This window comes from Urocitellus parryii, chromosome 5 (assembly GCF_045843805.1).
Source record: "Urocitellus parryii isolate mUroPar1 chromosome 5, mUroPar1.hap1, whole genome shotgun sequence".
In the NCBI taxonomy this organism is placed as follows: domain Eukaryota; kingdom Metazoa; phylum Chordata; class Mammalia; order Rodentia; family Sciuridae; genus Urocitellus; species Urocitellus parryii.
In genome coordinates this window covers 129,870,075-129,884,041 of record NC_135535.1, presented here as the reverse complement: position 1 = coordinate 129,884,041, position 13,967 = coordinate 129,870,075, and the positions used below count along the sequence as shown (strand labels likewise).

The 13,967-nt window shown below is 41.7% G+C and overlaps 1 protein-coding gene across 1 annotated transcript in view; it reads left to right on the top strand.

Annotated features, from left to right (window-relative positions):
* The window catches only part of Vstm4 (V-set and transmembrane domain containing 4), a 92,137-nt gene that overhangs the window by 66,176 nt on the left and 11,994 nt on the right, over positions 1 to 13,967 (top strand). Inside the window, exons 6-7 of the mRNA XM_026410850.2 lie at positions 1,141 to 1,247; positions 2,886 to 2,947. Of these exons, the coding sequence (XP_026266635.2) occupies positions 1,141 to 1,247; positions 2,886 to 2,947 (169 nt within the window). The remainder of the gene's footprint in view (positions 1 to 1,140; positions 1,248 to 2,885; positions 2,948 to 13,967) is intronic.

The window sequence follows — 13,967 nt, the reverse complement described above, 5'->3', positions numbered from 1 at the left end:
ATTGTTGCCATTCTATTATGAGAAAAAAGGAAGTGCACATTTCAACTTGGATTGCTCTTTCAGGAGAGAGCATTAGCATGTTTGGGGTGAAAATTTCCTGTTCACCACCTTTTTCCATTTTGATGCTTGAGCAATTGGTTCTATTCTTATGGACTTCTAGAAACTTTTTATGGATGGGGAGTTAGTCTGTCTTGGTAGTCATACCTACTTAGCTGGAACATGTGCCTGAGGACAGGAGAATCTAAAAAGCATTTCCCTCTGGGTTGCTAGAGCCAATGGAAGACTTTGGAACAAGACTGATGGACATTCAAGGAAATCTGTGGGCTGCATTCCACCTGGAGGGCCAGGAGTGGGTTTGAAGGACAGGTTTGCTTCTTAGTAACAGTGTCACTCAGGGCAGTCAGTAAGCATCTGAAAGCCTTGGCTGTCTTATCCGTAACAAGGCGGATCACCCCTATCACTTTGGATTATCAGAGATAACACATAGAAACTGATACTGTAGTGATTGCACAGGATCAGCTAATTGGAAACAGACTTCTCAGAGTGAACTCACTTAGCATATAATGAAGATAAAATTCCAGCTGAAGAAATCCCCAGCAATCATGGGGGACCCGAGAGATTTCTGGGTGTGGCTCCCTACCACTCTGTGGCCAGGGTGGTGCCTTGTTTTTGAATTACCAACCACAAAGACATGGAATGGATGGGCAAAGAATCTTGGTTTTCGGAGAGCTCAAGCAAAAGGTTCTGGTGGCCTCTTTAATATTCTACTGGTCTGTAGCCAAGTCAGACTGTGTAACCATTTAAGCCAGGTGTAAACCATCAGCTCGTATATCCCTAAATCATGTAGAAAAGCTGGCCTGTGGATCCTCCAGGGCATTTTGAACTTTAAACAACACATTATAAATCACAAAATCACTAGCTCATCTCATCATCCTTATCTTATCCAAGGATCAGGACCAGACTTCCAGACATCCCTGGAGATAAGCGTAGAGCCATCCTTGTCCAGCTGTAAGACGACTCCTCCTTACGCAGCTGCAAAGGGGGCACTCAGAAACTCCTGGAAACTGGCAGTTCTTTTTCCTTTCTGCTTTGCGACAACAAGTCAAACTTTGGCTTCACCAGGGCCTTTTCCTTCTACAGCTCGGGGGAGACTGTCACCAGCATGACCAGCTTGGCCCCCCTGCAGCCCAAGAAGGGCAAGAGGCGGAAGGAGAAGGCAGATGTTCCTCCTGCAGTTCCTGCCAAAGGTAGGAAGCTGGATGGCAGTTCCCTGTGTGGAAACCACATGATCAATCCAGAGATTGGCCTGGGAGTCCATGTAGAGTCAGGACAGGGGAAAAAGGCTGATGGAGGACGTGAGATTCACTGGTATTGGGGCCTAGACATCCCCATCCAGGGTTTGATGACAACTGGTGCTTGACCATCTCCACCCTCAGCCCATCCTCTGGAGTGGTTCAGCATGGTTTCAGCATGGAAAGGTCAACATCCACAGGGAAGGTCAGCATCCACAGGGAAGGTCAACATCCACAGGGAAGGTCAGCATCCACAGGGAAGGTCAACATCCACAGGGAAGGTCAGCATCCACAGGGAAGGTCAGCATCCACAGGGAAGGTCAACATCCACAGGGAAGGTCAGCATCCACAGGGAAGGTCAGCATCCACAGGGAAGGTCAACATCCACAGGGAAGGTCAACATCCACAGGGAAGGTCAACATCCACAGAGGAACCCATGTTGTATTTCACTTTGAATCTTTAAAATGCTCTACAAAAAAAAAAAAAAAAAAATGGTGGTGTGGGGCAAGGGGGGTCAGCATTTCCTTAGTTCATCTAAAGGGAAGAAGTCTCTCTGACTTCTTAAATATGTCGTCCAGATATGCAGTGTATTTAAAATTTGTTCTGGGTGTAAAACAATGGTTATTCTGTGATCCCAGTTTTTATTTAGAGCAACCTCAGTAAGAAAGGTGGTATCTCTTGAGGGAAAAAAAAAACTGCATAAGTCTTAGGAGAACCCAGGCAATCATAGATAGTTCTTAAAATAACGGTTTGATTTGGATGTTTATAGCTCAACACATTGGAAATATAGTTGGGAATAAGAGGATTTTCCAGGTAAACAATTCAATAACAAGACCAGATACATTTTATTCCTCCATTGGTGCTCCCCTGGTGGTCTCCTGGGGCCCGTCAGCCCTGAGGTGAATACCAACGGTGGTAAAGCTGGAAGGATGGAAGGATATTGTGTTAGGGAGGCATGAGAAGCACACATCTGGGGAAGGAAGGGAGCAGAGAACACCTGCTCTGGGCCAGGGGTCATCCTTGGGTATCATCTCATTTATTCCAGGATAGATATTACTCTACCTTACGAAAGATAAAAATGAAACCTCGCTAAGTAGACCTGGGCTTTCAATGCCAATTTCAAGTCCCAAATCTAGTTAGGTGATGTTGGAAGATGGTCCTCGTTTTCCCTCTCTGTGAAACAGGGAGAGGAAGACCCTTACTAATGACCTCATAGAGCTCTGTGAGGATCAGTCATTGCTTCCAGGGTCAGGGACCAGATAGGACAGAGTCTTCTGGGAAAGGTATCACCAGCCCCAGCCTTTACCAAAGGCACCTAGTTCTCACCTGCACATCTGACCTCTACAAAGAGGCAGTGATTTATTCAGAGCTATTTTATTGACCTGACCAAGGAGGGGCACTGATAGATCCAAAGAAAGGGGAGGATGGCTCCCCAAAGAGGAGCAACCGATGGTACATAGTTCAGAAATTGGAACTCTTCCATGGGGCCAGGAAGGGGTCTGAAAGTCTGCACTGAGTGGGTCTGCGATGCTTATGGGTGGGCATTAAGAATTCTAGGGGAGTTGCAAGCTAAAAATCCTTGACTTCCCACAGCTCCCATAGCTGCCACGTTCCACAAACCAAAGCTGCTGAAACCACAGAGGAAAGTCACACTGGTGAGTAACTGTGTTTTGTGTTGTCATTGTCCCTCAAGTCTTAAACATAGGTCAGAGACTTAACTCTACCTTTATGGACACCCAATGTGCTAAAAGTTCTTGGTAATTAACTGGTCTCCAAACAATTGCATTGTCTTTCCTAAGGTCAGATTTTGAGTCAGCTTTTCTTCATGTTCAGTTCCTGGAGTGAGTTTTTAAAAACCCAAATGGAATTATCTTTCATTATCAAAAACAAGAGAAAAAGCTGAACTTAAAAATGTATAACATAGAAAGTGGACCTGCTTGCATTAATTTTCCTGATAGCTCAGTCTGAAGAGACTGTTGAAGAATCTTCCAGAAAATATGTTAAATCTTTTTTTAAAAAAAAATTTTGAAATAACTTTAAATTTGCAGAAAAGTTGTAAAGATAGTACAGAGAGTTCTCACATACCCTTCCTCCACCTTCTCTTAAAGCTACCATCTTACATAGCCATGGTGTATTTATCCAAAGAAAGACATAATGTTAGTGTGTCAGTGTTACCAGATTTCAGCAGGTTTCCCATGGATGTTCTTTTTCTGTCCAGGAATCTAATCCAGGATATCACATTCCATTCAGTTGTCACACTCCTTACTTTCCTTTGATCTATGGCAGTTTCTCTGTCTTTTTCTTTCATGGCACTGGTACATTTGTAGTAAAAAAGTTACTTTTTTAGACTATCCCTTAATTTGTATTTCTTTGAGGTTTTCTGATGATTAGATATGAGGTTGCAGATTTGGGAGAAAAACACAGAGAACTTCTCTTCTCATTGAATCATATCAAGGCACATGATGTCCATACAGTAGCACACCCCCTTATCCACAGAAGGATACATTCCAAGCCCCCCAATGGATGCTTCAAACTACAGATGGTACTGAAACCTACATATGCTCTGCTTTCCCCCCCACGCATACATACTCACAATAAAGCTTAGTTTATAAATGAGGTTCAGCAAGATATTAACAACAATAATAGGTAATAAAATAGAATGATAGCCATACACTGTAATGAGAATTATATAAGCTTAGTTATTTGAACCTGATGGATGGTTTATTTCTGGAATTTTCCTTTTAATATTTTCAGACTGTATTTGACTACGGGTAACCACCAGGGTGAAAAACAAAACTGAAGATAAGTGGGGGAACTGCTGTATGTCTTACGACTGGTGATGCCCATCTCAGTCAAGGGTCAAGGTCATGTCTGTCAGGTTACATCACTGTAAGGTTTCTATTTTTCCCTTCCTAAGGTCTGTATGTTAAAAGTTAGTCCAGTAGTCAAGTTTGGACCAGGAGAGCAAGATGGACTAGGAGAGTTGACCTCCACCTCTCAAAGGGAAGAATATCAGGAATTTTGTGCACATGATAAGAACACCACAATAATTAATGATTATTTTAGGGGAGATATGTTATGGTTATGTGAATATTCTATTTTTTCCTTAAACTTTCCCCACTAATTTTACATTGATCAGTGCTTTTTGCCTGCAGCTGTTTTCACTAAGGCATATTAATGGTGACTTTCTAGTTCCTTCAATTCTTCTATCTTTATTATTTGAAATTCTTTGGTAAGGAACTGCCATTTTCATTCTTTTTTTATTCACTAATTCGTTAGTATCAGTATGAATTCATATTATTTAATATTTTTAGTTTTTAATCATATTATTTGTTTTGTGGTTAATGTTGTTTAGCAGTTGGGTATGTGCATGAGAGAGAGGGAGACAGAAAGACACTGTTGAAACTATGTCCTAATGTGCATGTATTGCAAAGGACAGTTTATTGAAGTTCTGTTGACATATCTTAATGAGATACAGACGTGTATGTTTATATCAGAGTGCTTTTTGCATGCCATCACACTTAATTCTCACAATAAGATTCCTCCCTCACCCTCTAGGTTTGCATATGAGGACACACAAGTACTCAATTTAAGAAAAGTGATGGAGTTCCTATAGTCAACCCATAGGAGTTAGTTTCATGGATCTTGAATTAAACAACTTTTTCTAGGTGTACCACCTTCTGGGCCCCCTCTCTCCTTTAACCATTAAATATAAACAAAAATTAGTTGTGCAATTCTTGGGTACAAAATGATGTCTTAAGCATTTTTTTCCCCACTTATCAAAAGATTGTCTTCAACAGCATTTCCAAAAATGGCTGTGGCCCTGATTACAAGTGTTCATTGTTGACTTTGTTGTCTGTATGTTTTTTTGAGCTGGCTTGCTTCTCTGGATGAGGACTTAGCATAGGAAATTCTTAATTTTCATAGAAAGTAAATTAAGGCAGTTATATGCATTTAAAAAGGGCTGTTTGTTTTATGGTAGTATTACCAATAACAATTCTTTAAATACTAAATTATCCGTGTTCATTGAAGATACAAAGAGTTAAAAAAATTTTAATACCAATTCTTCCAGAAACAAGTCAACTTGGATACCAATTTGTACTGATAACAACTCGCAATAAAGAGCTGACCTCAACTAGACCTCTGTCTGTCCAGTAGTTTAGAGTTGAAAATGCCAGGCCCCAGCGTCTGCAGGTTTTGGTGAATATTAAGATCTATTTTCTCAAGAGACCAGCATTGACCTCAGTCTCAATTTGGTCGATATTTATCTCTCAGATCAATAAGTCTTGATGGTAGTTGAAACTAAAGTCAATAGCTACTTGTTGACTCACATAGGCCTTAGTGGGTAATTTAGAAAATAACTTGGAGACATTATTTTTGGCAGGGGTGGTGGGTAGAGAAAGTGGCTAGTGCCAGTTTCGGTGTGTAATTCCACTCTTGCTCCATTTTGCCACAATCTCTGTAAAACAGTGCTTCCTGGTTGGTTCCTAAGCCACAGTTTCCCAGCCCTTCTTACTAGAAGCCAACCTGCCCTACTCATGAACAAGAAGGGACAAGGCTGGTGTTGAGAACTTCTATTTATTGAGCCCTACTGTGTACCAGCTCCTCTGCTAGGTGCTTTATGTCTCCATCTCACTGATCTCAGCCACAGTGCCAACAACATGACAAGTGTGTGTCTTTGTGTTTGCAACACCCAACTCATGGACAAGCAGGAATTTTTTTCTTATGTTTCTGACACAATATGGCAATTTGCAAGGAGTACATATTATCAGAAATTAAAAACAGTTGAAAAGATTTTTTTAAAAAATGATAGAATACAAGCAAAAAAAAAGGGGAGGGGAGGCATTTTAGACATTTTATAATCAAGGTATCAAAACTGCCTCCCTTCTTTTAGCAGAGAAATCAAATGCAACAATCTACTTTCCAAACTCTCTTAATCAGGTAACAAGGCCCACTGGATCACACAGGTTCTTCTGAGTGTCTGGCAATGCATCCAGTTTGTCTAATTAGTTTACATGCTTGCAGTGTGTCTTTATTCTGATATACCAGTGGGCCTTCATCTTTTGGGGAGTGAGGGATAACTTTCACAAAATTAAAATAGTGCTCTGGGGAGGTAGCTCAGCACTAGAGCACTTGTCTAGCATGTGCAAGGCCCAGAGTTCAATCCCCAGCACTGTGAAACAAAACAAAACCCCTCAAACTAGCCTGGAGCCAGACGCACTGGTGATTTTTCCTTTAAATTTGGGCACTGACTCAAAGGCCCCCTGAAGACCTCTTGGGTTCTCCAGTATCCTCACAGCAGTTAAGCACCCCTAGCATTGCCAGGGAGCCCCTGGAACTAATTCACACACTTCCAGGAAAAGCTATCATTACTTCCTTGTTTCAGAAGAAACAGAGAGAGCCAGAAGCACTTCTGATTTATTTTTATTGAATTAGGCCAGTTATTGATTTAGAGGCCAAGTGGAGGTAAAAAATAAACACAGTGAGTGCCTGTGATATGGGAGCAAAACCTCAGTGTTTAAAGGAAAAAACAACAGGAAACTCTACTGTTACCAGAATTGGAGAGGAAACTGGTAGTTAGCAGCATCCCCCAAAATGAACGAAAGAAGAAGTGAGCGCCATTTGCAGAGTTAAATGAACTTTAACCCACTCCTGCCTGCCTCAGTCAGCCTCAGCACCCTCCTCAATAAAGCACGGGTGAGTCCTCCCTCTCTATCATGAAGTCACTGGTATCTAGCAGAAGGAGAGCTGGAAGGGTCAGGCCACCCCTGTCCTCTAAGGAGAAAGTGATTTCTTGAGAGTAGAGACTGAAGACAGGAAAATCAGGAACATCGCGGGCTTAATTACCACGAGTCTCCCAGTGGGTCCCTTGCAGCCTGTCTCAGTCCCGTTGATCCATCCTCTGCATTGCTGCCCAGGGACTTTCCTAAAACACACTCCAACCATGTCATTTCCCTGCTTAAAATATTCAAATGGCTCCCCCTGGCCTCCAGGATGAAGCACGGCTTCCTGTGAGTGGCAGGCAGTGTCATCTTCCCGTTTCTGCTCCCTGGGTCCCACCAAGACGCCACATGGTCCAGGCCTTTCCTCTGCTCTCTGCCCTGCACCTGTGGACCTCCTCATCCTCCCACCGAACTGCTGCTCAGCCCCAAGTCTTGGCTCACTCACCACCTTCTTTTGGAGTCCTCCTTACCCCTAACCCATTTCTCTACAAATCTAGGTCCACCCATGCATCAAGTTCTGGCTCTTCGTGTGAGCAACCTGCCCAACCATCTCTCTTGAGGCACATGCAGTCCATCTCTTCTGTCTGATCCCTTTGGCACTGATGTTTCCAAACATGCCCTCTTTTTCTTTCTTTCTTTCTTTCTTTCTCTTTGGTACCTGGGATTGAACTCATGAGCAGTTGACCTCTGAGCCACATCCCCAGCCCTATTTTTTGTATTTTATTTAGAGACAGGGTCTCACTGAGTTGCTTAGCGCCTCACCATTGCTAAGGCTGGCTTTGAACTCATGATCCTCCTGTCTCAGCCTCTGGAGCCACTGGGATTACAAGCCTAAATATGCCCTCATTCTTGGAGGTGATAATAACGAGTCTCCCCTGGGCACACCATCGCCAGCTTTTTCGTCTGGCTGCAGTTCCCTTTCCCCTGGTCAGACAGCCCTCTGCACCCACCTCTCCTGAGTGTCCATGGTCTCTGGGGTGCTCCCCTCCTTGAGCACATTCCCTAGGAGAGTCCACACTCTGACAGGTGCCCTACCACCTGTAGAGCCCATCCATTTCCTAACAGGCATCTTCCAGCCAATGTCACATCAGTTCTTGTGACTGTTTCCCTGACACTCCCCTGGAGGCTCATGAGGACCATCAAATCCACCCCGGCACACACTGAGCTCATGGCCATCCTCTCCTCTGCTTCCCCGGGACATCCCTGCCCAGCAGATAGAAGTTTCGTTCAGAATCCAGCCATGTTCTTCCCTTATGCCTGCGTCCACAGGTGGCGTGAGCCTTTCCATAAGTTCTCAGTATGCCCAGGAGTGCCCCTTTCCTCCCATCCTCACTGCCACAGCTGCTTGGGGACCACCATCTTCCTGTCCCTCAAGCCTCAGCCCTCTCCTCCCCGCTCCCACAGCACAAGCTCACTTGTACTTCAGCCCCTCCTACTCTGACTGAAGTCACATTTACCTGCCTGGTTGATCCTTCTTCCTCACTAGAACCCGGTGGTTCCTTTTGACCACATGACCTCTACATTTCTTACACTACAAAAGTCCTACCTCACAGACACCTCAGATAGTTGCAGAAAGTATGAACTATTTTTTTGCTTTTAAATTAGGGTACAGTACATGCAAAATTTATGGACTTTATCATTCAGTAGCATTAAGTACATCCACATTGATGTAAACTCTCTGGAATTCTTTTCTTCTTACAAAACTGAAACTCTGTACCTGTTAAATAATAACTCCCCATTTCCCCATGCCAAGTCCTTGAAAACTGTCATTCCACTTTCTATGAATTTGACTACTAAGGACTTCATAGAAATGAAATCATGCAGGATTTTTTTTTTTTTTTTGGACTGGCTTATTTCACTTAGCATAACATCCTCAAAGTTTATTCATGGGCAACCTGTGTCAAAATTTCTTTTGCCCTTAATATTCCATTGTATACATTGTACGTATCTGTTATCCCATCAACAAACACTAATGTCTCTTCCACCATTTAGCTACTGTGAATACTATGAACATGGACATAAAAATATACCTTTCAGTCTATACTTTTAATTCTTTTGGATACATACACAGAGTGGACTTGCTGAATCATGATAAATTTAGTTTTAATTTTTTGAGGATCCATCATAATGTTTTCAAAAGTCGCTGTACCATTCTACATTTTCACTGATAATGCAGAAGGATTCTAATTCCTTTATGTCCTGTCAACACTTTTTTCCTTCTCTGCCTGCCTGCCTTCCCTCCATCCATCCTCTCCTCTTCATCCATTCCTCCCTCACTCCTTCTTCCTTCCCTTCCTTTCCCCTTCCCCTCCCTCCCTCCCTCCCTCCCTTCCTTCCTTCTTTCCTTCCTTCCTTCCTGTCTTTCCTCCCTTCCTGCTTTTCTAGTTAGCCATCTTAATGGGTGAAATGGTATTTTATTATAGCTTTAATTTTCATTTCCTGATGATTAGTGACACTGAACACCTTTTCATGTTATTGTTGGCCATTTATATACCTTCTTTGGAGAAATGTCTACTTAAATCCTTTGTCTGTTTTTTAATCAGCTTGTTGGTTTTGTTGTTGTCATTGACTTGTTGAGTTCTTTATGTATTCAGGATATTGTCTTCATCAGATCCTGTGTTTCACTGCATAATTGTTGCCACAAAATTAATGTATATTCATGGGTGTTTTATAGATTTCAATATTGCTTTAAAGACAGTTTAGTAATAAATGAGTTTTAAGTAATAGTGGCACTTTTTTTTCCCAAAAAAGCTTCACATAATGATCACATTCTACATTAAAAAAAAAACCACAAAAACAAAAACAAAAAACAAAAACCATGAAATCTGTGATGATTATGTGGTAAAATATGATATATAATTTGGCAATTTTTTTCACCCAGTCTATAGATTGCCTGTTTAGTCTGTATTTCAGGTCCTTTGATGCCCAGAAATCAGACGTTTTAATGGGACCTCTTTAAGATCAGGGAAGACTTTCCTTACTCACTTAAAGCATCCCCAGCAGGGAACCTGGACTCTGCAGGTGTCTCCCCAGCATATGCATATGGAGTGAATAAATAAATGACCTGATAAGTGTGAAGCTCTGTGGTTGGAGCTCCCAGTCTTCTCTGCCCTCAGTGTTGTCCAGATGCTGGGGCATTGCCTGGAAAAAAAGGTTGGAAAAGTAGAATATCAGACCTACTGAAGACCAACCCAGACCTACTGAAGCAGAATTTGCAATTCAACAAAATCCCAGAGGAATCTGGTGGACATTAAAGTTTGAGAAGCATGCCTCTGAGTAATTTACCAAACTAAACATCCATTTCCAGTTGGATCAGGACCCAGAGTCACTGACCTACGCCTCTGGCGAGGATTTCATTTTACATTTGCATCAGAGAGTTTAGCCTACCCAGGAGAATGGTGGGTAATCTTATTTATCAACCAAGAGAATATTAAATGTGAGAATTTGAAATGGAATTGTAACCCTCCGTCATTTCTGCAAATCTCTTATGGCTCATCCTCAGATATAGCCTCAGCCCTCTGCTCTCCCAGGGCCCCCCCCCCCCACAGGTAGAGAATTCTGGTAGGTGACTGAGACCTGCTTTCCTGGGATTCCCTCAAGTTTAGAATCTTCAGCAAACCACCCTCCTCTCATGAAAATCCAAGATCAGAGCACTCCAAAAGAACAGAGAGGAAGAAGTTAATTTTACCGCAGTTCAAAGTGACCCTGTCTTATGAAGCATCTTCTCCTTGCTTGGTTGGAAGCCATGGAATGGTTAGTCCAGGCTCAGGTACCATGCCCTGTTCTGTGTCTCCTGGTATAGGGAAAAAAGCCCCCTCCCCCAGCCCTGTTTCTACCATGGAGAATGTACTGCCAGAGTCCCAGAGTTTTTCTCTGATCAGTAGCAGAAAAGGGCTTTGAGGGACATTAGACATCAGCAATAGAATTCTGAGAGGATTTTAATAATAATCCAAATCCCAGCAAAATTATTTCCAGAGGACACACATTTCAGGTTTCTTGAAGAATGTTTATAATAAGCCGGAGAATTTCTCTTGTTGTCGTTAATGTGCTAGAACTGGTTTCAGTTAAATTTTACATGAAAAGGATATATTAACCTGCATAAAATATGTGCCTAATCTCGATTTAAAATTAAAAAGAAGGAAAAAAAATCCACAACCACATGTACAATATATTGCCCCAAGTAAAAGCCTTGGGAAAAAAACAAAAACTTTGCTTGTACCATGCTAGTACCATTTTTACAGAGATAAAAATTCTATGCCCCCCTTGGTGCACATGCACATCCCATTATTGTCACGGGGAGTTATGTATGTCGACTGGAGGGAGAATCAATGCCGAGGCTTTGGAAGGGATGAGAGTGGAGAAAACAGAAGTCATTTGGTTTCATGGGTTTCCTCAGGTCCAGAGAGAACAGGCGCTGGGGCTTTTGTAAACCAGAAGTGATTCTGATCAAGTGGAAGCATGAATATTCTGTACTAGGGAGCCTGGTCACCCTGACACACAGCAGTCATTTCCATGTGGGTCGTGCAGTTCATGTTACCTGACAGTATCGGTAAACACCAACTAGGGCGGACACTTCTTGGCTGTGTCAGAGGACAATGGATATTGGTTGAGACTGATTTTGTTGACAATGGGCTAAGTGATGTCTTTTAAGACTGGGTAGCACATTAAGCACCCAGTTCTCGGAAAAAGTGAGATTCCTATTGCAGAAATGCCACAGACAGAGGCTGCCTCATTCTTTTCTGTTAGGGTAATGTGATGGTAGTTTGAGAGGCCAGGTGACCACCTCAGGGCTCTGTGTTTCTCCTGTGTACTGCACTCTTGATCCATTCTGATCACTTTTCTGGCTTCTACCTGTTCATTCTCCAACCCTCACTGAGTGCCAACAGGTAGTGTGCAAGATACTATGGGGGAAGGGGCATGAGCCTGTTCATAGGACAAAAGTAAACAGGAAAGAGAGACAAGATAGGCCACAAGATGATCCAGATAAGAGAGGGACATAGACATCTGGCAGATCCTACTCCATGGTGAGCTGCCCTAGTTGTGCAGCTTACCCTGCTCCCAGGGGTCCTGGTAGGTCCCACTCTAGGACAGGCCTGTCCCTGCATGTCTACAGGGACTGTCCCTCCCTGTGGAACAGTAGCTTGTTTTCCATCTCAGCTTGGCTGATTTGCTGCCTTTATTGGGCACTTCATTTCTGGGATCATTGCACTATTGGGAAATTTTTTTAAAAACTTTTTCACTCTATTTTATTTTTGTAATCTCATGAAACAATATCATTTCTGCTCACATTTGATTTTTTTAAGCCTATTTCATTTAAAACATTGGTTTTGAACACAGAGTACTTCAGAGTTGTTATTAAAAGACTTTTTCAATCTTGAATGAAGAATACTAGAAATGAAGTGCCATATTTGGAAGGAAAGAAAAAATCATCAGCATGTCTGTAACATCAAGCTCAGCCTCCAAAGTATCAGGAAGAAAATCTCTACATGAAATTCTGAGTTCACTACAAAATCATGGTACTTTTGAGGGGAATTTTTACCCCTAGCCAGACTTAATTATAATTTCTTATTATAACTTTCTAAGATCAAATTTATAAATTATCAACAAGCATATGTGATGACCCCCAAACAGTAAGACACAGCCTCTTAAATTTATGGTGAGGGTGTGCATAGAGAGATAAAGAATAGAAATTATCAATTCATCCTATATGCACCCATTGCCAACATCACATACAATGTCAATTTAAAAAAAAATAGGCATGATTATTGCTGTTTTAGATTTGGTGTTAATACTTGTTTTATTTCTATACAGAATGGTTATGACCTGACACTAGTGTGCTATTAATGATGATAGTGACGACAGTGATGTGATGATGGTGATGGTGATGACGGTGATGGTGATGACAGTGATGGAATTGGTGATGGTGATGGTAATGGTAATGATGATGGTGATGGTGATGGTGATGATGGTAATGGTGATGATGATAATGGTGGTGATAATGATAGTGATGATGGTGATGATGATAATGATGATGGTGATGGTGATGATGATGGTGGTGTGATAATGATGCTAATGCACACACTTTGGCGGGAACTTTCCAAGTATACTCACTGCTCCAATACTTAACGTAGATGCACACATTTAACTCTGGAACAATCATAATTGCCTCCATTTCACAGAAAGGCAGGAGAAATGATGTAGGTCGACACTGAACAGGTAAATCATGATGAATGCTCTAAGTGGAATACAGGAAGAATCTCCAAGTGTTAAAATACAAAATGAAATTTCATTCCTTAGCTCTTATTTTTGGATGTAGTATCTGCTAAGCATTGGTCTTATATTTTTATAAATCTTTGTCCATCCTTAGATCTTGATAAGGACCCTGGATCTTAATCTACATATGATGAAAAAACACTGGGGAATTTTTTGTGGGGCAGTGAGTGGCATGGATTGACTTATAATCTAGAAAGATTATCCTTCCTACTATTAAAAAGAATTCTTTGGTACTGGCCTGAGGCCCAGGGACATCCATCAGCTCCTAGTACATGCTATACCCAAGGAGTCTAAGTGTCTTCTTTGCATCTAAATATATCAAAGGAGCTAAACATTAAAGCAGTATTTGTTCATAATCTATAATAAAAATAATAGTAACAGCAATAATAATTGAACTCATATAGAATTTACTATATGCCTATCAGATACTTAAGTCTACTGTATGTACTAATACATTTAATCCTTAATATGATACTATAGGAAAGATAGTACTATGAACCCTACATTGCAGATGAGGAAACACAGGTACAGAGAGGTTATGTACCTTGTCTAAGGTCACACAATTTGTAAATGGCAGACTTTCTATCACTAGGAAAATATGCTCTTAAGCACCATTGGACAGTCCCTTGCATAATCCAATGAGTTGAGGAGAGTATTAAAAGCAGTTGATTAGAAGACT